Source organism: Oryctolagus cuniculus, chromosome 2, assembly GCF_964237555.1.
Source record: "Oryctolagus cuniculus chromosome 2, mOryCun1.1, whole genome shotgun sequence".
Taxonomy (NCBI): domain Eukaryota; kingdom Metazoa; phylum Chordata; class Mammalia; order Lagomorpha; family Leporidae; genus Oryctolagus; species Oryctolagus cuniculus.
Genome location: NC_091433.1, coordinates 65494989 through 65516673, shown reverse-complemented (window position 1 = coordinate 65516673; position 21685 = coordinate 65494989). Strand labels below are relative to the sequence as shown.

The 21685-nt window shown below is 40.0% G+C and overlaps 1 protein-coding gene and 2 pseudogenes across 1 annotated transcript in view; 1 reads left to right on the top strand and 2 right to left on the bottom strand.

Moving 5' to 3' along the window:
• Positions 1-21685, bottom strand: part of TRAPPC11 (trafficking protein particle complex subunit 11) — a 56324-nt gene that overhangs the window by 6567 nt on the left and 28072 nt on the right. The window contains exons 12-26 of the mRNA XM_002709491.5: positions 19152-19231; positions 18970-19048; positions 18834-18888; positions 18385-18530; positions 18082-18143; positions 17840-17972; positions 15521-15651; positions 12154-12309; positions 10578-10765; positions 10311-10459; positions 10010-10131; positions 9104-9223; positions 7153-7218; positions 6881-7037; positions 2865-2976 (exon numbers count right to left, since the gene is read on the bottom strand). Coding sequence (XP_002709537.1) covers positions 2865-2976; positions 6881-7037; positions 7153-7218; positions 9104-9223; positions 10010-10131; positions 10311-10459; positions 10578-10765; positions 12154-12309; positions 15521-15651; positions 17840-17972; positions 18082-18143; positions 18385-18530; positions 18834-18888; positions 18970-19048; positions 19152-19231 — 1756 coding nt within the window. The remainder of the gene's footprint in view (positions 1-2864; positions 2977-6880; positions 7038-7152; positions 7219-9103; positions 9224-10009; positions 10132-10310; positions 10460-10577; positions 10766-12153; positions 12310-15520; positions 15652-17839; positions 17973-18081; positions 18144-18384; positions 18531-18833; positions 18889-18969; positions 19049-19151; positions 19232-21685) is intronic.
• On the bottom strand, positions 3-2524 carry LOC108176390 (small ribosomal subunit protein uS14-like; annotated as a pseudogene).
• LOC127490378 (U2 spliceosomal RNA) lies at positions 11721-11839 on the top strand (annotated as a pseudogene).

Genomic DNA, 21685 nt, shown 5'->3' with positions numbered 1-21685 from the left:
GGCAGAAAAGGTCATCTCTTAAACTCACATTTGATGTAAGAAATTAATAAATCAAAAACAGGAACATGTACATTCACAAACTAGTTTCAAAAGAAATATAAATTATTCATTCCTTTCCCAAAGCTTTATTAATAGAAGTATTTCATGAAGGAAGAGCTTTAAAACCTCACTTTTGTTAGAAGTATTTCTGATTGACAAATGGTGTAACCCATGCTGCTTTCTATTTTTACCAGTGAGTGATGAATTCAGAAGTTGTATCAGACTATACAGGGTTTTGGTACAAGACTTTTCTTTAAAAAAAAAAAAAAAAAGTTCCTTATTTTATGTACAAAGAGCTAGCATGATTTTATACAGCGTTGGTGTCTTGGAGGAGTCATTCATTCCAGTAAAATGACTTAGTCCAACTTACAGAAGCCCATATCCTTTGCTTACTGGCAGTGCATGCTAAGGCCGTATTTCTGGATCAGACTGTGCCGGTTCGAGCAGACGCGGCAACAGTGGGAACCCTGGCTGAATTTCCGCATTGGCTCCAGCAGCGCTGCTGGTGACCCACCTTGCTTTCAGTGCAATGAGGCAAAAGGCCAAGACTTTCATGTCACGGAAACTGACTCTATCCTTTTGTCAGTTTTGCAAATATCTCTTCCAAGATTCTATTTTGTCATTTCACTATCTTTATGGTACTTTTTAGTGAATTCGAAAACTTAATTTTTTTTAAAGATTTATTTATTTATTTATTTGAAAATCAGAGTTACACAGAGAGAGGAGAGGCAGAGAGAGAGAGAGAGGTCTTCCTTCTGATGGTTCACTCCCCAGATGGCTGCAATGGCTGGAGCTGTGCCGATCCGAAGCCAGGAGCCAGGAGCTTCTTCCCGGTCTCCCACACGGGTACAGGGGCCCAAGGACTTGGGCCATCTTCTACTTCTTTCCCGGGCCATAGCAGAGAGCTGGACAGGAAGTAGAGCAGCCAGGTCTCGAATCAGCGCCCATATGGGATGCCAGTGCTTCAGGCCAGGGCTTTAACCCACTGCGCCACAGCACCGGCCCCAGAAAACTTAATTTTAAGAAATCAAATTCAGGGGCCGGCGCTGTGGCTCAGTGGGTTAATGCCCCAGCCTGCATTGCCAGCAACCCATATGGGTACCAGTTCCTGTCCCCACTGCTTCTTTTCCAATCCAGCTCTCTGCTATGGCCTGGGAACGCAGTGGAAGATGGCCCAAGTCCATGGGTTCCTGCACCCGCATGGGAGACCTGGAAGAAGCTCCTGGCTCCTGGCTTCAGATCAGCTCAGCTCTGGCCGTTGTGGTCATTTGGGGAGTGAACCAATGAATAGAAGACCTCTCTCTTTCTGGCTCTACCTCTCTCTGTAACTCTTTCAAATAAATAAAATAATTAAAAAAAAAAAAAAAGAAATCAAATTCACCAATTTTTGTGGCTTATATCTTTGTGCCTAAATAAACTCTTGCTTATTCTGGTGTCATAGAGTAATTCTCCCATATATTATATTAGAAGTAGATTTTTATTTCTTACAATTAGAACTTTAATGTACCTGGAGTTAATTTTCATATGTAGTGTATGATCCAATTCTGTCCCCAAAGAATAGTCAACTGTTTACCACCAATGACTAAAATTCATCCTTGCTCCACTGATCTGCAATGCTACCTCTGTAAAATATGATTTCCATATTTGTGTGCATCTATGGATCTATTTCTAGACACTCTTCTGTTCCACTGGTATATATTGCTGAGCCAGTACTATAGTATTAACTACTGTAGCTTTACAGTCAGTCTTAAGACTCTAGAAGTGCAAATATTACTATTCAGTTCTTCCTCTGGAGTATCCTGACCATTTCTGACTTTTTGCTTTCTATGTAAATTTTATAATCAACACTACCAGACTGGGGCTGGTGCTGTGGTGGTTAAATTGCTGTCCACAGTCCTGGCATCCCATATAGGTGCCCATTCAAGTCCCAGCTGCTCCACTTCTGATCCAGCTCCCTGCTAATATGCCTGGGAAAGCAGCAGAGGATGGCCCAAGTGCTTGGGTCCCTGCACCACACAGGATACCTGGAAGAAATGCCTGGCTTCTGGCTTTGGACTGGCCCAGCTCTGACCATTGTGGCCATTTGGGGAGTGAACCAGCAGATGGAAAACCTCTGACTCTTCTTCTCTCCCTCTGTAATTCTAACTTTCAAACAAATAAATAAATCTTTAAAAACACCACTAGGTTATATAAAAATAAAACAAATCTTTTGCAAAATTAAAGGAACTACATTAAATCTGCAGAACATTTTTAAATATTAATCTTATCCAAGATTAATTTAGGTCTTCCTGTAATGTCTTTAAGCTTTATAATTTTCTCCATAAAGGTAATGTTCACCTTTTATTAAATATATTCCTAGATACCTTGTTGCTACATAAATAGTATCCATTTTAAAAGTATAGTTTAGAAACTCATAACTGATATACAAAAATGCAGCTGATTTTTGTATACTGATATTATATCTAGTAACCTTGCTAAACTTCATACTTCTAATAATTTGTTAATTTCCTTGTGTTTTCTATGTAGGCAAATTTATTAATTACAAGTGAGGATTTTTTTATCTGCTATTTTTCAATGGTCTTATCTTCAGATATAATTTGGCTAAAATTTAGCATATAAGTCACCAATTGTGCTAAGTGAAATTAAAGTTTAATTATCATTTTTAGTCTTTATGTTTTGGATAAATTGTCAGATATACCCTTGAGACTTCTATTCTGCTCTTCAGAATGATAGAAGTTATCAAATATTAAATGACAAGGACAAAGAATAAGGAAATTAGAATAGCAAAGACACTGAAGGAGAGAGAGAATTGATGTAACTTCTACCTCTTCCAGGAGACAATGTAATGTCCAGTTGCTACTCCACCTTCAACATGTCCAACAGATGGGCACCGAAGACAAAAGCATTCACTAGCACTCTCTCCAGTCTGTAAGACAACTACAAGAAGGAATCTTTATAATCCTCATGCAATGGCTTCCTTTGTGAAAGGGGAGTTTCACATCCAAGCAATACAACAAAGAAGGAGTACTTACAAACTATATTATATATTTAAGGAGATCTAGAAACTAAGGCTTAGGAATATTAAATCACTTTCTCAGAATCACAAAATCCAGTGCTTTTGTTAATATATCAATACACATTATGATAAAAGCCAGGGCCAGCGCCGCGGCTCAATAGGCTAATCCTCCGCCGGGTTCTAGTCCCGGTCGGGGCGCCGGAGTCTGTCCCAGTTGCCCCCCTTCTAGGCCAGCTCTCTGCTGTGGCCCGGGAGTGCAGTGGAGGATGGCCCAAGTGCTTGGGCCCTGCACCCCATGGGAGACCAGGAGAAGTACCTGGCTCCTGCCATCGAATCAGCGTGGTGCGCCAGCCGCAGCACACCAGCCACGGCGGCCATTGGAGGGTGAACCAACAGCAAAGGAAGACCTTTCTCTCTGTCTCTCTCTCTCACTGTCCACTCTGCCTGTCAAAAAAAAAAAAAAAAAAAAAAAAAAAAAAAAAAAGCCAGTGAGGCACCTGGAGGTCTGTGACAAAGTCCTATTCGAACCAATAAGGAAAGAAGTTTGGACACAGAATAATAGCTGATGGTGATTATTTTTCATGTCTCCAAAGGAAGAATTTCAGAGTACAGAAAGAAAACAAGCTTTAGACACTTTTTTTAAATTTTTTTTGATAGGCAGAGTTAGTGAGAGAGAGAGAGACAGAGAGTTATAGACAGTGAGAGAGAAACAGAGAGAGAAAGGTCTTCTTTCCGTTGGTTCACTCCCCTAATGGCCACCATAGCTGGCGCTGCACCAATCCAAAGCCAGGAGCCGGGTGCTTCCTCCCTGTCTCCCATGCGGGTGCAGGGCCCAAGCACTTGGGCCATCCTCCACTGCCCTCCTGGGCCACAGCAGAGAGCTGGACTGGAAGAGGAGCTACCAGGACCAGTACCTGGCACCCCAACCAGTACCAGAACCTGGGGTGCTGGCGCTGCAGGCAGAGGATTAGCCAAATAAGCCATGGCGCTGGCCACTTTAGACACTCTTAAAGTATTCAAAATGCTCTTCCAGAAAATTCTGGTTCTCTCTGAAAAAATACACACATAATGGGGCTGGCACTGTAGCCTTATAGGCTAAGCCTCTGTCTGTGGCAGCAGCATCCCACATGGGTGCCAGTTCAAGTCCCAGCTACTCCACTTCCGATCCAGCTCTCTGCTATGGCCTGGGAAAGCAGTGGAAAATGGCCCAAGTCCTTGGGCCCTTGCACCCACATGAGAGACCTGGAAGAAGCTCCTGGCTCCTGGCTTTGAATTGGCTCAGCTCCAGCCATAGTGGTCACTTGGAGAGTGAACCAGCGGAGGGAAGACTTCTCTCTCTCTCTCTTTTTCTCTCCCTCCCTCTCTGTGTCTATAACTTGGCCTCTCAAATATATAAATAAATCTTAAAAAAAAACCCACACACACATATTAGTGATATCCAAATGAAAATATATTGCATATTGCCTGAGTAATGCCCAACATAGCTCCTGACCTCTTTGTGCAGGATGCATTCCTCTTGCCAATTTTACAGTAAATTCCCTGAGGACAAGATATGCACTCATCTAAATCAAATCTTCTCTACCTTTCAGCACTTCACAGACTGCAATGTCACTCATTTAAATGCAAGCAACAGTGTCTAACTAATGCTAAGTTTAACAAATCTCTGAGTGAAATTATGAAATAACAACAAAGTCCCTAAACGTTAGGTTATTACTTTCCAGTGAAGGTTGCAATAGACTAATGGAATTCTGATTGTAAGTAGAAATCGGCAGTGAAAGGGAAAAAAGGTCAACTTTTATTTCAGTACTTTCAAGTAATTTTAAGGAATAAGAAATGATACATTGTAGCCCATTAATAAAAAATGCATGAATTCAAACTTCTTGAGGTTGCTTTTTTAAAAAATCTAAACTATTCATATTTTTTAAAAGATTTATTTTTTATTTGAAAGGCTGAGTTATAGAGAGGCAGAAGCAGAGAGAGAGAGCGAGAGAAAGAGAGAGAGAGGTCTTCTACTTGCTGGTTCACTCCCCAGTTGGCTGCAACGGCTGGAACTAAGCTGATCCAAAGCCAGGTGCAATGAGCCAGGAGCTTCTTCCAGGTCTCCCACACAGGTGCAGGGGCCCAAGGACTTGGGCCATCTTCCACTGCTTTCCAAGGCCTGGATCGGAAGTGGAGCAGCCAGGACTCAAACTGGCGCCCATAGGAGATGCCAGCACTGCAGGTGGCGACTTTATCATTACACCACAGCACTGGCCCCTAAAATACTCATATTAAATTCCACTAACTGCCTCCCTAATTCTAAGAAGTTAACTAAAAATGATCACAATATTTAATAATAAGCGGATTAATTTCTGAATAGAAGTGCTACACTGTTGGTTGTGAAAATGAAGAATGGGGACCGGTGCTGTGGTGCAGTAGGTTAAGCTGCTGTCTGCAGTGCCGACATCCCATATGGGTGCCGGTTCGATTCCCAGCTGCTTCTCTTCTGATCCAGCTATAACCTGGAAAAGCAGAAGATGGCTCATGTGCTTGGGCCCCTGCACCCAAGTGGGAGACCCAGACAAAGCTCCTGGCTTTAGCCTGGCACAGCCCTGGATGTTGTGGCCACTTGGAGAGTGAACCAACAGATACAAGATCTCTTTGTCTCTGTCTCCCTCTCTCTAACTCTATGTTTCAAATAAATAAATCTTTAAAATAAAATAAAATAAAAGATAAATTTTCTAAAACCCATCAACATGGGTACGGAGACCAATTGATCTTTTTGATGTCTTCTTGAGGATCTCACCTGCTCCCCTGGAGAGAAGCATTCAATAAATATTTACTAATTATTTATTGACAGATATTGCCAAAATACACTATAATTCTGATAACTGCCTATCTAATTTTAGTCTGTATTGTACATTAACTAGTCTGAATACTTAAACACTGAAATAAAATAGCAGATAGACAATAAATCAGGAAAATAAAGCAATTTGTATATTTTTGGTTTTAAGAATATATCAATTCACCCCTCATACAATTTATTCCTATAATACAGCTGAGCATACTACTTCTTGAGTTAACATTTAATTTTTATTCACTCTAACACTCAAGAAGCATATCAGCTCAAAGTGCACTGAGCCAGAAAGGCATCATCATGGGTTTGAATCCATCTTTGAAGATGCTTTGGTTAGGTGACCTGAAAATTTTATCTTGTACTCTTTTATATTTTTCAGTTTCCTAAAAATCATGTTCTCCCATTTTAAGTTATAAACAGTAAACATTACATCAATTTAAGAAACAGCAACCTTTAAGAAATGCACATATAAAAATATTCTTATTTTATTTTCAAGTACTTTTTTCTCCATTTAAAAATTTTATTTTCATTTCATTTGAAAGACTCAGGGAGAGCTGTTCCATTCACTGGTTCACTTCCCAAATCCCTCGCAGCAAGGGCTGGGCCAGGCCAAGTCCAAGCGCCTGGAACTCAACACAGTTCTCCCACATGGGTGGCAAGGGACCCACGCAGTTGAGCTATCACCACGACCTCCCAGGACACACATTAGAAGGAAGCTGAAACCAGAAGCAGAACTGGGACTTGAACTTGGGCACTCCAATATGGGACAAGGCCCCCCTCACGTCCATTTTTAAAGTATAACTTCCTTAGAGTAGAAAAACATCTAATCTTTTAAAATAAGGTATACTAAAACAAATGGTAAATGCCACTAAGTCTATCTTAATTTAAATGTATATGCTTCTGTGAGTACCTGTAAAAGTCTCAAGTTCCCTCAGCAAAAGGCCTGCCACTGCACTGGCTCCCAAGCTGGCACACACTCGGGGTCTCACCTTTGTCCAGCTGAGACTCCAGTTGATCCACGGCCGTCATGGCAGGAGCCAGCTGCAGCTCACTGGATACGATCGTGAGGGCCCAGGGCGAGGCACTTAAGAGGTCGGTCATCAGCAGAAAGGGGATGTCAGCATAGACCCTTTCCAGGTGCTCAAACTGGCACAAACGAAGACAGAAGGTGGGTCAGGAATCAGTCACCCATTTTATTCTTTTCAGTCAATTTCTTTAACCCATATGATTTCCAGCACATATACATGTCACAGAAGCATACCTTTGTGGAAACAAATTTCACTGCGACGTCAAATGGAAAGACAGTTTCTATTGTTACCGTTTCATCCTGCAAGGAAATTCAAAGGAGCATTTCATGGCTTTTCTAAATCTTCTCATACAAATAAAGTTTTAAAAACAGAAGGCCAAAAAACACAAATCTATAACTGATCAATAAATAGTCACAGCTATATGTGAGGAAGGAGCAGGCTTTTTCTTAGATGCTATCTGTAACAATCTCTATAGAGAAACCTGACCACTATTTCAAGTAAATGGTCTTATGGTTTTATAACAATCCCTGCAGCAAAGCACTTTCTTAGACATGACCTCAGGATTTAGTGAAGTGGGAGGGCAAGCATCCTTCTCACTTCACAGAAGAGTAAGGAGATCTAAGAGCAATGCAAGACCTCGCCCAAGGCCACAAAGCTAGTGGTGTAATGCCTAGAATCTGGGTCTTCCTTTTGTCCAAGGACTTTACACCACACCCTGACTCAAGATAACTAAAATAAGAAGAATGTATGATCACAGGTGTCGTTAGAATCACTATCCATGTAGTATGCATCACAGTACTTCAAAACAGTTGGTAGAAAATGGAATTAAAGCTAAATTAAGTTTGTTGTAAAGTATTTTTGAAATCCATATACAGCTTTTTGATGAACTTTTTTTTTGTTTGTTTTGTTTTTCATGAACTTTTTGAACACCCCCCTTCCCCATGCCCGTGGTAAGATCCATAACCACTCAACAAAAACAGATAATGTAATGACTGCCACTTTAAGATAAGCAGGTCACATCGCCAGAAAGTGACAAAGGCAGAATCTGACCCTGGAGCCCTACTCTTAACAAACGCAATACACTTCCTTCCTAAAAGAGTCTGTTTGGAAGACAATGGGATATTATATCTTTCAGAAGAACCCACTCTGTTGGTAGGAATCCTTTAGTTACAATTAGGTTGATCTGGATTCTACTCCTAGCTGGACACATCCCTATGAGCTGTGTGATCCTGGGCATACAGGTATGACTCTGGGAAAGTCATATGGTCTCTTCAAATCTTGGTTTTATTATCTTCATAGATAATTATAAGAATTAAATAAGATAATGCACATTAAGTGCTGAAACTCGCACATTTATCTTCTAACACACCATCTATGGCTCTGTGAGATTACACTGGGCTAGATATAATTTCTGACAGTCTAGTACATGTCTTCTTCCCTCCCAACTGGGAAATCCTGCTAACTCATTTGGGATGATTTTCTCACCCAGCAACTTATCCATAGCCCATGGACCAGATGCTATGCCATAATCAAACTACAAATTCCCAAACTGATAAACCTTTTACTCTATGGGCTAAGGACCCAAATCCCAATTACACCGCTGAAATCCAGAAGATATTAAATATCATCATTTTCCATTACTGAAAGAGGATATAAGCACTGTATCCTATATGGTTAAATCTATATAACAAGATTATCCCCCCCCACCTCTATATGTAAAAGAGACTAATCAGAACTACAGCAATGCACTCACGGCAGCTGCCTTTGAGTTGCTGGCCTACAGCTGGGATAGCTCCTATTTTCACCCCCTTTCTACATGCACCTCTCAAAAAACAATTTTCACAAGTAACAGAAAAGATATTTCAAAAAGGGAATCTCTTTCCCTCTCAAACCTTCCTCATACAAGCCAACTTACAGATTTTGTTGAATGTGTGATTTGCCTGAGATCTAGAACATGATGACTCCCATATGGAAAGCTATCACAGTCAATTTTCTATCTTAATATATGAACAATGAATGCCAGTGTAAACTAATCTCAATATAAATGATTAAAAAAATCAACAGATGCTTAGTTAAAATTTGTCACATACTATAAACTCCTTATTTCACATGTAAACTTAAATAACGCAAAATAGGGGAATGATCCACACGTGATGCTTTGTGAAGGAGTTAGGAAAACAGTACCTTGTGACACTTGCAAACAATTTCTTTTTCTTCAACTGTTGTATTGATTAGATAAGAAACATAGACAAGAAACATTCTTGAACCCACTGTTCCACAGCGAACATACAACGTTTTTTCCAGCTGTAACAAAACAAGTGTTAGAATTTACCTAACATTACAGACCTCCTCCTGATACATATTCCAGGATAATGGTCCCACTGTTTAAAATGTACTGTGTCTACTTTTTTTCTAAATCATTTTCAACTTCCAAGGAATTTTTTATATTTGGTTTGGAAATTAAAGTTGACTTAGAGATTACTGCACTAAGTTACAAATCATGGTTATTTTAAAGACCTCTAATTCTCCCAATTAGGGTCATTCACTCTAAAATTCCTTATATAAAAATTGTTTAAGACATTTTATACATCTAAAGAGGTAAAATGCAGATGCTATGTTCGTTAGTTAAATCACCTTTTTAGTGCCAGGATTAGCTATAGAAATGCTCTGAAATTGCCTAAAACTGACTATATATATTTTTTTAATGTTTTTTAAAATTTTTTAAAAAGATTTTATTTATTTAAAAGAGCGTTACAGAGAGAGGTAGAAAGAGAGAGGTCTTCCACCTGCTGGTTCACCACTCAAATGGCTACAATGGCCAGAGCTGAGCCCATAGAAGCCAGGGGCCAGAAGCTTCTTCCAGGTCTCCCACATGGATGCAGGGGCCCAAAGGTTTTGGCCACCCTCTGGTGCATAAGCAGGGAGCTGGATCATAAGTGGAGCACCTGGGACTCGAACTGGCGTCCACATGGGATACCGGCACTGCAGGCCAGGACTTTAATCCGCTGAGCCATAGCACCAGCCCCTGACTGTATATTTAAAACTTCAAATTAATCCACCTCCTCTCCAATCCTAGCAGGCCCACTTCACCTGTTCGCCTGGATGCAAGTCTCCGACAGCAACGTCAGTGAGTAAGGCTGGGTAGGACTCGTCGCATAGCTCAGTTCCATGAAGAGTCATGTGAGTTTTCTGAGTTAAGTTGGCATCCTGTCCTAAAAGTGTCAATGTTGGTGTTTTTAAAATACAGGGGATTCAAACACCCTAATAATCAACACTACGTGCAGAGCACCATGTCATAGCATCTTTTAAACAAACGTTCTGTCGCGGACACCACGGATGCTTATTTTATGTTGGATTAATACAAATATTAAAAACAAAAACAAGTGCTCACCTGGCTTTAACCCAGCAGTGAGCTTCACATCTCTGATTTGGGTCTTTTCATGGGACTGAACAGTCACAACCAAACAGTACATCTCATTGGCCAGGGCAGGAGGCTCGTGTCGGAGACGTACAGAAATGTTTGGAACTCTGGAGATGATCCTTGAAAAAGAAACCTTAAGTGAGTCCTTGAGTCTAGAAAAAAATACAAGTAAGTGAAAGGAACGAGGAAAAGAAATGAGAGGGCGACCTTTCACAGGCTGGCAGCGTGGGGACTTACATGGTGCTTGCCTGAATCACGATGCAGTCCCAGGGCACCTCGCGGTCGGGGAGCTTGGGCCGTCTTCTGAAAGATCTTGCCGCCTGCAGGGCTTCTTGGGACGAGGCGGCGTCTCCTCCTCCTCCCTGCCAGTTTAAAACCACACATCTTCCCGTCTCGTTGCCCAGAACCAGATCCACCGAGGTAATCTAAAGACACAGGACTGACAGAATCACCATTCATTCTTGCTTGTCACCATCCCCTCTCAGCAGGTGAAGGGGTCCCTTTGGAGACCCACCAGGTAACAGAGGGCAGAACACAGCCTGGAGCCTTGAACTCTGCACTGGGTTTCACCTGTTTCATCTTTAAAACAGAGATCGTGACCTGACTTCCTAGGAGACTGACCGTATAGCATGCCTGTAACTATCTGGCACAGCATAAGACATAACAGGTGCTGAATGAAATATTTTGATGACCGTTAATATGCTTACCACCTAACCTCTAGCCCCACAAATATTCTTCCTGCAAACACCTATACTATCAGCAATGAAACAGTTTATTGAGAAACAAATGTTCATTCAAGTAAACCCTTCACAACAGGATTATTAATTATGATTCATGTCTGTAGGCTTACTCAGCACAGAACAAAGAAAATATGTACTTAAGGGTTTAATCAAAATCATGAAAGTTTTTTTTAATGACTAAGCAAAAACCTCTGGATACTGGTTAATAACAAAACCAACAGTTTCATAGAAATTGTTACGGGAATATGTGTAGTACAACCTTGTGCACTCTCAGCAATACAAGTTTTGAGTAGCTAACTTCCCATTCAAGTCATGGAAAATAGGTAATGAGTGTTGACTACGGTCTCATCACTATCCCAAGCAATTTACATTAACTGATTGAATCCTCCTGAGACCCTAGCAAATAGGCTGTGTTATCCACAATCTCCGGATGGATACACTGAGACACAAAGAGGGTAAGTGACTGCTCAGCATCACAAGCTAGTAACTCTGCAGAGTCAGAATTTAAACCCACACAGCTTAGCTCCAGAGTTTACGCTGAATAAATATCTTATTTTCATCATATATTTCCAAAAGATATTTCAATTAAATCAATCTTTTACATTTTCTCTTTTAAAAAATGCAGTTAGCAATGCTAAAAATCGCTTCTTGGCCTTTTGGCTAAGATCAAGTGTAACAATGCTAAAACATCAAAAAGATATTCAGTCTAAGTTATATATTATACAAAATATATTTGCTGTTATATATATTTAAACCTCCTTAACTGAAAGCAAAAATAAGATTGTTCTTATGTACTAACAGAAAACAATGTCTAATATACATGCTAAGTGAAAAAAGCCAGTTGTAGCATACCAAATAGAGTACATTGGTAATTTTTTAATTGGAAAAGAATTAACCATAAATATGTTACAGAAAAATGTGTGGAAGGAAATCTACCCAACGATTATGAATGGTTTCTCTTAGGAAATCCAGGTGAAAATGCTTCATTTTTACATTTAATAAATTTCTACATTATTTGAAATTTTCTGACACAAACATATTAAAAATGCTTTTAAACAAATGTCACCACTAACCTCAATTTTCTTTCCCACATCTTCAGTTTTTGCAACAAACTTAAATAACAATTTTCTTGTTTTTCCAGGAACTAAGCACATCTTTCCTTGAGTCAGATTTTCTAAAACTTCACTTGCCTTAGATGCTTCTTCTATCACACAGAACTGGTTGTACTCCTGAAAGAGATACAAACGTCAGATGAGATGTTTTGCTAACACTAAATGCCAAGTGATTTGGAGCTCATTTAGTTTTAACTCCACCAACACCAAAGCATTATGTAGGGTAACTAGTAAAAGGAAGTATTTTTATGCCAAATGGAGACACATTTATTCATTTCTACCCCAAGAAAAGAGCAAGTTAACTGTACACAATCGACTTCTGAAAAGCCTTTTGTAGAGAGAGAAAGAAAGGTGCTATCATCATCTCCTTTTCTTGGCGAGTTTCCTTTAACTTTGCCTCTGTGACACTGAAACATGTGTTTCTCACCTTCCTTCACTGTTTCCTGTTTTTCCCTCTAAGGCCCTTTTTTCCTTCAACTCATAGGTTCCAAAAGTTTCAGTCCTTGGCTTTCTTTTAATTCTTCTATTTTCCCTTTATGTTCACTTCACTGGAAAGTTTATTAGTATCTATATATTCTGCACATTTGTGCTAATATGTCTTTCATAAAAACAATCCAATTCTGTCTGATTGCCTTAAATACTTGTTTATATCACAACTGTCCCAAAGATAAATCTAGTACCACCTAAACTCAGCATGCCCAAGATGAATGTCCATCTATGCTCCCAGGACAGCATATTCCACACAGACAAATAAACAGAGACATCGTCAGGTTTTTGTCTATGGAATCACCATTCTCACCTGTTCAATAAGTGTCAAGATCTCTGTAAGAGCCATTTTCTATCCCAATGGCTTCACAGAAAACTCTTACACAGTTCACAGTTCATATTTTTCCTCTAATTTTCATTTCCATTCCATACTTATAAAATTTAAGAAACTACATTTATCTTGTGATTTGTACCATGAATTTAAAATAATCTAATTATTAAAAATAAAAACCCTGCTTTATAGTCTATGCTAGCATATTAGAGCTTTGATTGAAGAAGTCATTTATGTTTGTTGGAAAAAGAAATGGAATGGTAGGATACTAAGGGGAAAGCAAAATAAGGGTTCCTGTACTAACCTTCCCATTCCACACTTAGATTCTAGTTAAGAACAACATGCAATTTACCAAACAATACACACAATGGTGAACCACGGCTGTGACTTGTGCTGTACAGGGCTCCGGGAGCCAGGCGAATCAGCCTTGGTGGGTCAGGGAAGGTCCATGAGAAAGAACTGATTAAGTGGAGAAAGGAGAGCAAGACAATCCAAGCAGAGGACACGGCACGTGCACGTCTCCTGTCCTTTATTCACCGGATGCCCATTCTTTTTTTTTTTTTTTTTTTTTTTTTTTTTTTTTGACAGGCAGAGTTAGATAATAAGAGAGAGAGACAGAGAGAAAGGTCTTCCGTTGGTTCACCCCCCAAATGGCCGCCATAGCTGGAGCGCTGTGCCGATCCCAACCCAGGAGCAGGTGCTTCCTCCTGGTCTCCCATGCAGGTGCAGGGCCCAAGCACTTGGGCCATCCTCCACTGCACTCCTGGGCCACAGCAGAGAGCTGGACTGGAAGAGGAGCAAGCGGGACAGAATCCGGCGCCCCAACTGGGACTAGAACCTGGGGTGTCAGAGCTGCGGCACCGGCCCGCATGCCCATTCTTTATCCTCTTTATACACTCAGCACTCCAGATTTATCTATTTTAAAATGCCTCTTGTATCTTTTCAATTTTTTAAGATTTTTATCTTTATTTTATTCGAAAGGCAGAGAGATTGACAGATCTCCTACAAGTTCACTCTCCAAATGCCCCACATAGCCAAGCCAGGAACTTAGAACTCAGCCCAGGTATCCCACAAATCCTGACTTTTTGTAGTTGGATTAATATAAAAGTCTCTAACTGGTTTCCATGACATCAATTCTTCCCTCTATTTTGCTACTAGAGAAAAGTTTGGGAAATAGAAATTTCATATTCTAGCTTTAAAGTTTTTAAGCTAATTCACAAAGGATCCTTGAGCAAGGGTCTGAAATCAAGTAAAACGTGCCAGTCCTTCAGGCAATCCAGTTTGACCTCAGCATTTCTACTGCAGGGACATTTCTCAGTTCCTCTGAATCAAATCCTATTAAAACAGGTAACACCGCGTCTTTATGACCATACAATAAAGTGACACATACAACATGGATAAGATAAATAAATAAGTAAATCTTTTAAAATTTCTATTTATCGGCCCATTGCTCTTAATTTTTCAAGGTTCCTTCAAGTCATCCGATCTCACGTACCAATAACCATCATTAACAAGCCCTCTGCTTCTGTGAGGCCTTTGTCTGCACTGACCCATAAACACAGAAAGTGCACTCCTGCTTCCACACAGTGTTTTCTCATTGCCAAACATCTTCTCCCTCTCCCATCTTTTTATACCTACCTTAATGTATCTTCACCTCCTCTTTCCTTTGATATGCCTACTGCCACTACACTGCTAGTCCACCCTACACCATTTAGTCTTCACGACCTACTCGGGCGATCTGTGAGTCAATCCTGGCCCTTACCCTCAAAACACTCACATTTTCAATGGGCTGATAGGCCAAACTCCCTCAGGCTCAGAATGCTAAGAATATTGTAATTGGGAATAAATGATTGTGTGTTAAAGGCTCAATATACTTCCTGGGTGATCAAAAGGTGATTATCTATTAAATGAGATTATAACTGAAAAAGTTGGAATGTAAACAAGCAATTGACCATGCTATATCATATTTTAGAAATGTTCAAATTCAAAAAATATGGTATAATTCCATTTGGCAGAAAAGAAGTTGCTCTTTTACACATGTGCCATGTCTAGACTATTCAAGAAAGTTAACAGAGAGGACATCTAGGAAAATGGAATTGGAAGCTCACACATTTATATATTTACTTTTGAATTTATATTAATTGATATTCCAATTTCTCAAAAATAAAAGCATTCTATAATCAAAAGCTAATGATAAACTAGAATATAAAGTAAACGATATTGAAAACTTGATGACACTCATTTTTAATATATCTTAGTTATAGACTATAAAAAATATATACACAGAATGCTTAGATTTCATAAGCATACAATGGAAACAAAAAGAAAAGTATAAAACTTAAATTGCTAGTATAGAAATTTAGAACTGTAAATGCATTTAGAGAGACCTCACCCAAATTTGTTACTATGAAACCAGTAAGATGTAAAATTCACTAAACTCATTTTACCTAGTTTAACACAAGAGAGAATAAAATACAAACACAGTAAAAACACATTAAAAGGTATCATTACCTGATTATTAAAGCTGACACAGAGCTTGGAGAACCTAATGGGGTGTGGACAATCAGCTTTCAGGTAAATATCAAACTGAACAGGTACATCAACATGAAAACTTGGGGCATGGAACTTGGCTTTGCATTGTACTGAAACAAAACAGAAAAGAGCTGATTTATACACTACCAGATACTCAACATTCACACACACTATTCTGTGAACCACATTTACTCTTCAGAAAAGACACATCCACTCTGGCCATTCTTACTGACTTCTGTATTGAGGCATTTCAAAGACACAAATGTGGTTCACTAAGAAAAATAAATAAAACAAATAAATTATAGCTTTCAAGTTTCAAAATCATCTTTAATTTTAAAAATATACCTGACTAGGAGCTGGTTCTGTGGTGTAGTAGGCTAAGCCTCCACTTGTGGTACCAGCATCTCATACAGGTGCTGGTTCGTGTCCCGGCAGCTCCTCTTCCAATCCAGCTCTCTGCTATGGCATGGGAAAGCAGCCAAAGATGGTCCAAGTGCGTGGGCTCCTTGTACCCAAGTGGGAGACCCAGAATCAGCTCCTGGCTCTGGCTTCGAACTGGCCCAGTTCCGGCTGTTGTAGCCATTTGGGGAGTGAACGAGTGATGGAAAACCTTTCTCCCTGTCTCTCCCTCTCACTCTCTGTAATTCTACCTCTCAAATAAATAAGTAAAATATTTATTTAAAGAAAATAGCTGCCTCTGAAATACCAATGTTAAGATTTCAAAGGAAAAAAACATTTTTATTAACTTATTTGAAAATACCAGCCTAGGCCGGCGCCGCGGCTCACTAGGCTAATCCTCCACCTAGCGGCGCCGGCACACCGGGTTCTAGTCCCGGTCGGGGTGCCGGATTCTGTCCCGGTTGCCCCTCTTCCAGGCCAGCCCTCTGCTGTGGCCAGGGAGTGCAGTGGAGGATGGCCCAGGTGCTTGGGCCCTGCACCCCATGGGAGACCAGGAAAAGCACCTGGCTCCTGGCTCCTGCCATCGGATCAGCGCGGTGCGCCGGCTGCAGCGCGCCGGCCGCGGCGGCCATTGGAGGGTGAACCAACGGCAAAGGAAGACCTTTCTCTCTGTCTCTCTCTCTCACTATCCACTCTGCCTGTCACAAAAAAAAAAAAAAAAGAAAAAAAGAAAATACCAGCCTATACATTAAAGCATAAATCTTTTAAATGAAAATCTTTTCAAGTATGTTTCAAACACCTGTACAAAATATGTTTTAAGACATAAATCAGGTTTTTAAGTTCTTGATTATCTTTATTTCACTAAGGGGGAAAAAACATAGTTTATCTATAAAATGATTATATAGGCTGGGGTGTTTCAGATTCTGGATATTTTGGGTTTTGGAATATATGCATATATAAATGAGTGAGAAATCCTGTAGGATGAAATCCAAGTCTAAACACAAAAGTTATTTATGTTTCATATACACCTTAAACATATAGCCTCAAGGCCAGGGCTGTGGCATGGCGGGTAAAGCTGCTCTCTGGAGTGCCGGCATCCCATATGGGCGCTGGTTCGAGTCCTGGCTGCTCTACTTCCGATTCAGCTCTGGTATGGCCTGAGAAAGCAGTAGAAGACGGCTCAAGTCCTTGGGCCCTTGTATCCATATGGGAGACCTAGAAGAAGCTCCTGGCTTCTGGCTTTGGACTGGCCCAGATCCAGCCATTGTGGCCATTTAGGGAGTGAACCAGTGGATGGAAGATCTCTCTCTTTGCCTCTGCCTTTCTGTAATGCTGCCTTTCAAATAATAAATAAATAAATCTTTAAAAAAATACAGCCTGAGTAATTTTATATAATAAATAGTATTTTTAAAATTGTATTTATTTTTATTTGAGAGACAGAGTTACAGAGAGAGAGAGAAAGAGACAGAGGTCTTCCATCCACTGGCTTACTCCTCAGATGGCCGCAACAGCTGAAGTTTGGCTGCTCTGGAGCCAGGAGCCTGGAGCTTCTTCCAGGTATCCCACATAGATGCAGGGGCCCAAGCATTTGGGCCATCTTCCACTGCTCTCCCAGGCCATTAGCAGGGAGCTGGATTGGAAGTGGAGCAGCCAGGACTTAAACTGGCACCCATATGGGATGCCGACACTGCAGGTAGAGGTTTAACCTACTATGCCACAATGCCAGTCCAAAATTATTTTTAAAAATTTTGTAGACTATTCCATTTATGGCATAAAGTCAGAGGTCAAAAGTTCAAATTTTAGAGTACTTAGGATTTCAGATTATTATTCTGCATCTATTAAGTTCATAGAAATAAGGATGAATTCTCTGAAATAACACTGCAGATGCTGGTAACCTACCAAATGGTACAAAATCCTGTACTCCTATTGTGAAAACATTGCTGCCAACAAGAGAAACTCGGTCCGCCCACAACTTCTGAGCAGTTTTCACAGCTAAGACATCACAGTCGGGTTCAGGATCGGGACTTTCATTCTGCACCAACGGAGAAAAGCGTCCATTCAACAAGTTGAAACAAAGAATTTACATACATATGCATGTACGGAGTTCTACAACACATTTTACATAAAGAATTCCAACCTACCATTAAAACGTTTATGAGGTTCTTCTCTATCCTAGATTTCTGGTCATCTTTCAGAGTTGAAGCTAATACGAAGAAGGAAGGAAAAGAGTGAGAACCAGAAAGCAAGTAAGACTACCACCTTCATGTAAAGCTTTAAAAATATTTAAGCATAAACACCTCCTCTAAGATGACCAAGCCTGGTGATTCACACACAGCAAAACTACTGTTAATTATGTGAAACTAAATTATTCTTTAAATTTTTAAACGCTTAAGGAATGCTGAATGATTTTATGGATTGAGGTTTTTCTGAGCGATCATAGTTACCTCTTCCAAGAAGTTCCAGGGAGTAAGTGATATAATCCTTCAGTTGGGCCATGAGGTAGGAGCACTTCAGAGCTGTGGTCAATATCGATGTGAGGAGAGTCCACCAGCCCTCACTCCGATAATCACACATCACATAATCCAGCAACCTAAAAGGACGAAACGTGAGCCAGACTAAAACAGCTGCACAAAAAAGAGTTCAAAGAATTCTTGGACAAGATGAAATGTCCTCATTTATCAATAAAGAAAATCTTATTGAGATAGTTTTAACAGTTAGCTAAAAATGAAGTTTCCTAACACTTTGAAAAATATGGTGACAACAGATGGCACCTGAGAAAAACTGCACAGAGACAGCTAAATAGAAATAATAAATCCTTCAGTATAAATTTCTATTCCAATTTCACTGCAATCTGAATACTTGAAAAGAAAAAAAAACAGTAAATAGGACTCACTTCAAAGCTTTGGTATAATCCTTTGCATAATAATATTCTTCTCCCATTTGGACCACTATAAAGGAAAAAAGATTTATGAGGAGAACTTAAAATTACTCAAAGTTGCATAACATTGTGACACTCTATGGATACATACTTAGATGACTTTTCATTCTAGGGCACTTATACTTCTTGAATTGTGCGACAGCATTGCTCAGAAGGCTTATTATTATTTCCTATTAGAAACGACAACGTATGAAACATTTCAGTAGGAAAAATCTTGCATTTTCCTAAAATACTATAAAAACTGGCTTATATCGAAGGAACAAAACAACTTACAGAGTGAACAACACTTCTCTCCTTCAGCTGAATGGCAAGAACTCCAGCCTTCTCTTTCTCAGGATCAGAAAGATCAAAACCTGTATAAGACAAGACACAACCCATTTTAGGCAGTTCATCTAACAAAAGTCTTCATGTGAATACTGCATGCGTATGCTTCTTGAATCCTTTACTTTAACAGGGTGCAGTTAAGATTCTTAACATTCTAGAATCTTAAAGATTCTAAGAAACAGCTTTATTAACATGGAAACTTCTCTGTGACCTCTGACTGAAGAGAACACTACTGAGTTCAATGATTTTTTTTTTTTTTTTAACAAATGAGGAGTTGTTTCTTTTCTTGTTTTTATTTAATTTGAAAGTTAGAGTTACAGACAGGGAAAAAGAGAGAGATCTTCCAATCATCTGGTTCACTCCCCACATGGCCACAACAGCCAGAAGCCAGGAAATTCTTCCAGGTCTCCTACATGGGCAGCAGGGGCCCAAACACATGGGGCATCTTCCACTGCTTTTCCCAGGCAATTAGCAGGAGTTGGATTAGAAGTGGTATAGCCAGCTACATACACTACAATGCCAGCTCCTCAATGATTTTTTTTTTTTTTAAGACTTGCTTATTTATTTGAAAGTCAGAGTTACAGACAGAGAGAAGGAGAGGCAGAGAGAGAGAGAGAGGACTTCTATCTGCTGGTTCACTCCCCAACTGGCCACAATGGCCGGAGCTGCACCAATCTGAAGTCAGGAGCCAGGAGCTTCTTCTGGGTCTCCTACACGGGTGCAGAGGCCTAAGGACTTGGGCAATCTTCTACTGCTTTCCCAGGCCACAGCAGAGAGCTGGATCAGAAGTAGAGCAGCTGGGACTAGAACCGATGCCCATATGGGATGCCAGCACAGCAGGTGGCGGCCTTACCTGCTACGCCACAGTGCCAGCCCCTCTCAATGATTTTTAACTAATAGTATCAACATCTGGATAAAGAGTAGTATCAATATTCTCTATACAGAAAAAACTCTCTAAAGATTATATATAATTTCTTATCATTTAAATTTTAATTGTCACAGATATTTCTCAAATTAAATTATTTATAGAACAGGGAAAAAAAATGGTAAAGCTAGACAAAAACATGGAGGAACTACTTCAGGACAATGGGATGGGCAAGGATTTTTCTAGATCACACCCCTAAAGCACCGGAAATAAAAGCAACAATAGACAAATGAGATTTCATAAAACTATAGATCTTCTACATAGCAAAGGAAATGACAGATTGAAGAGATAACCTACAAAATGGGAGAAAATATCTGCAACCTACATATCTGGCAGTGGGTCAATAACCAGAATATATAAGGAACTCAAACAACTCAACAGTAGCACACTAATAAACAAAAAAAACACAAATGATTCCATTAAAAATTGGCAATAGATTTAAACAGACACTTCTCAAAGGAAGACATACAGATGGCCAACAGGTACATGAGAAAATGCTCAGCATCATTAATCATGATGGAAGTTCAAATCAAAACCACAATGAGACATCACCTCACTCCATTAAGACTGAATATTATAAAAAACACAAAAGAGAACAAGTGTTGATAAGGATGTGGAGAAAAGGGAGCTCTTTCCCATTGTTGGTAGGAATGTAAATTAGTACAACCACTGTGGAAAATAGTATAGAGGTTCCTCAAAAAACTACAAATAGAACTACCATATGATCCAGTCTTCCCACTACTGAGTACATAGCCACGGGAAGTAGTCACTCTATCAGAAGGACAGCTGCATGTCCATGTTTACTGAAGCACTATTCAGAGTAGCCCAGAAATGGAAACAACCTCAGTGCCCACCAACTGATAAATGGATAAGGAAAATGTGGTATATACAACTGATGGAATACTATACAGCCACAAAAAGAAACTTGTCATTTCACTATCATGATAAGATGGGAGGTCACTTTGTTAAGTGAAATGAGCCAAGCACAGGAATGATCTCATTCACATATGGAATATAAAAAATGTCAATCTCATAGAAGTTGAGAACACAATGGTGTTTAGGAGAAGCTAGAGAGACTAGGGGAGACAGAGGAATGGGAAAGGTTATTAATCAAGTTAAGTTACAGCAGCAAGACAGGAGTAAGAAGTCCTGGTGTTCTAATGCACAGTGTGGTGACTATAGAGAGTGATAATGTACTGCGTATTTCTTTTGAAAAAAATTAGAAGAAAGATTTTTAAATGTTTATATCACAAAGAAATGATGAATGTTTGAGGAGACATAGATAAGTTTATCCTGACTTGGGGCCGGTGCTGTGACATAGTGGGTTAAGCTGCCACCTGCAGTGCTGGCATCCCATATGGGCGCCGGTTCCAGTCCCGGCTGCTCCACTTCCAATCCAGCTCTCTGCTATGGCCTGAGAAAGCAGTAGAAGATGGCCCAAGTCCTTGGGCCCCTGCACCCGCATGGGAGACCCGGAAGAAGCTCCTGGTTCCTGGCTTCAGATCAGCGCAGCTCCAGCTGTTGCAGCCAATTGGGGAGTGAACCATCGAATGGAAGA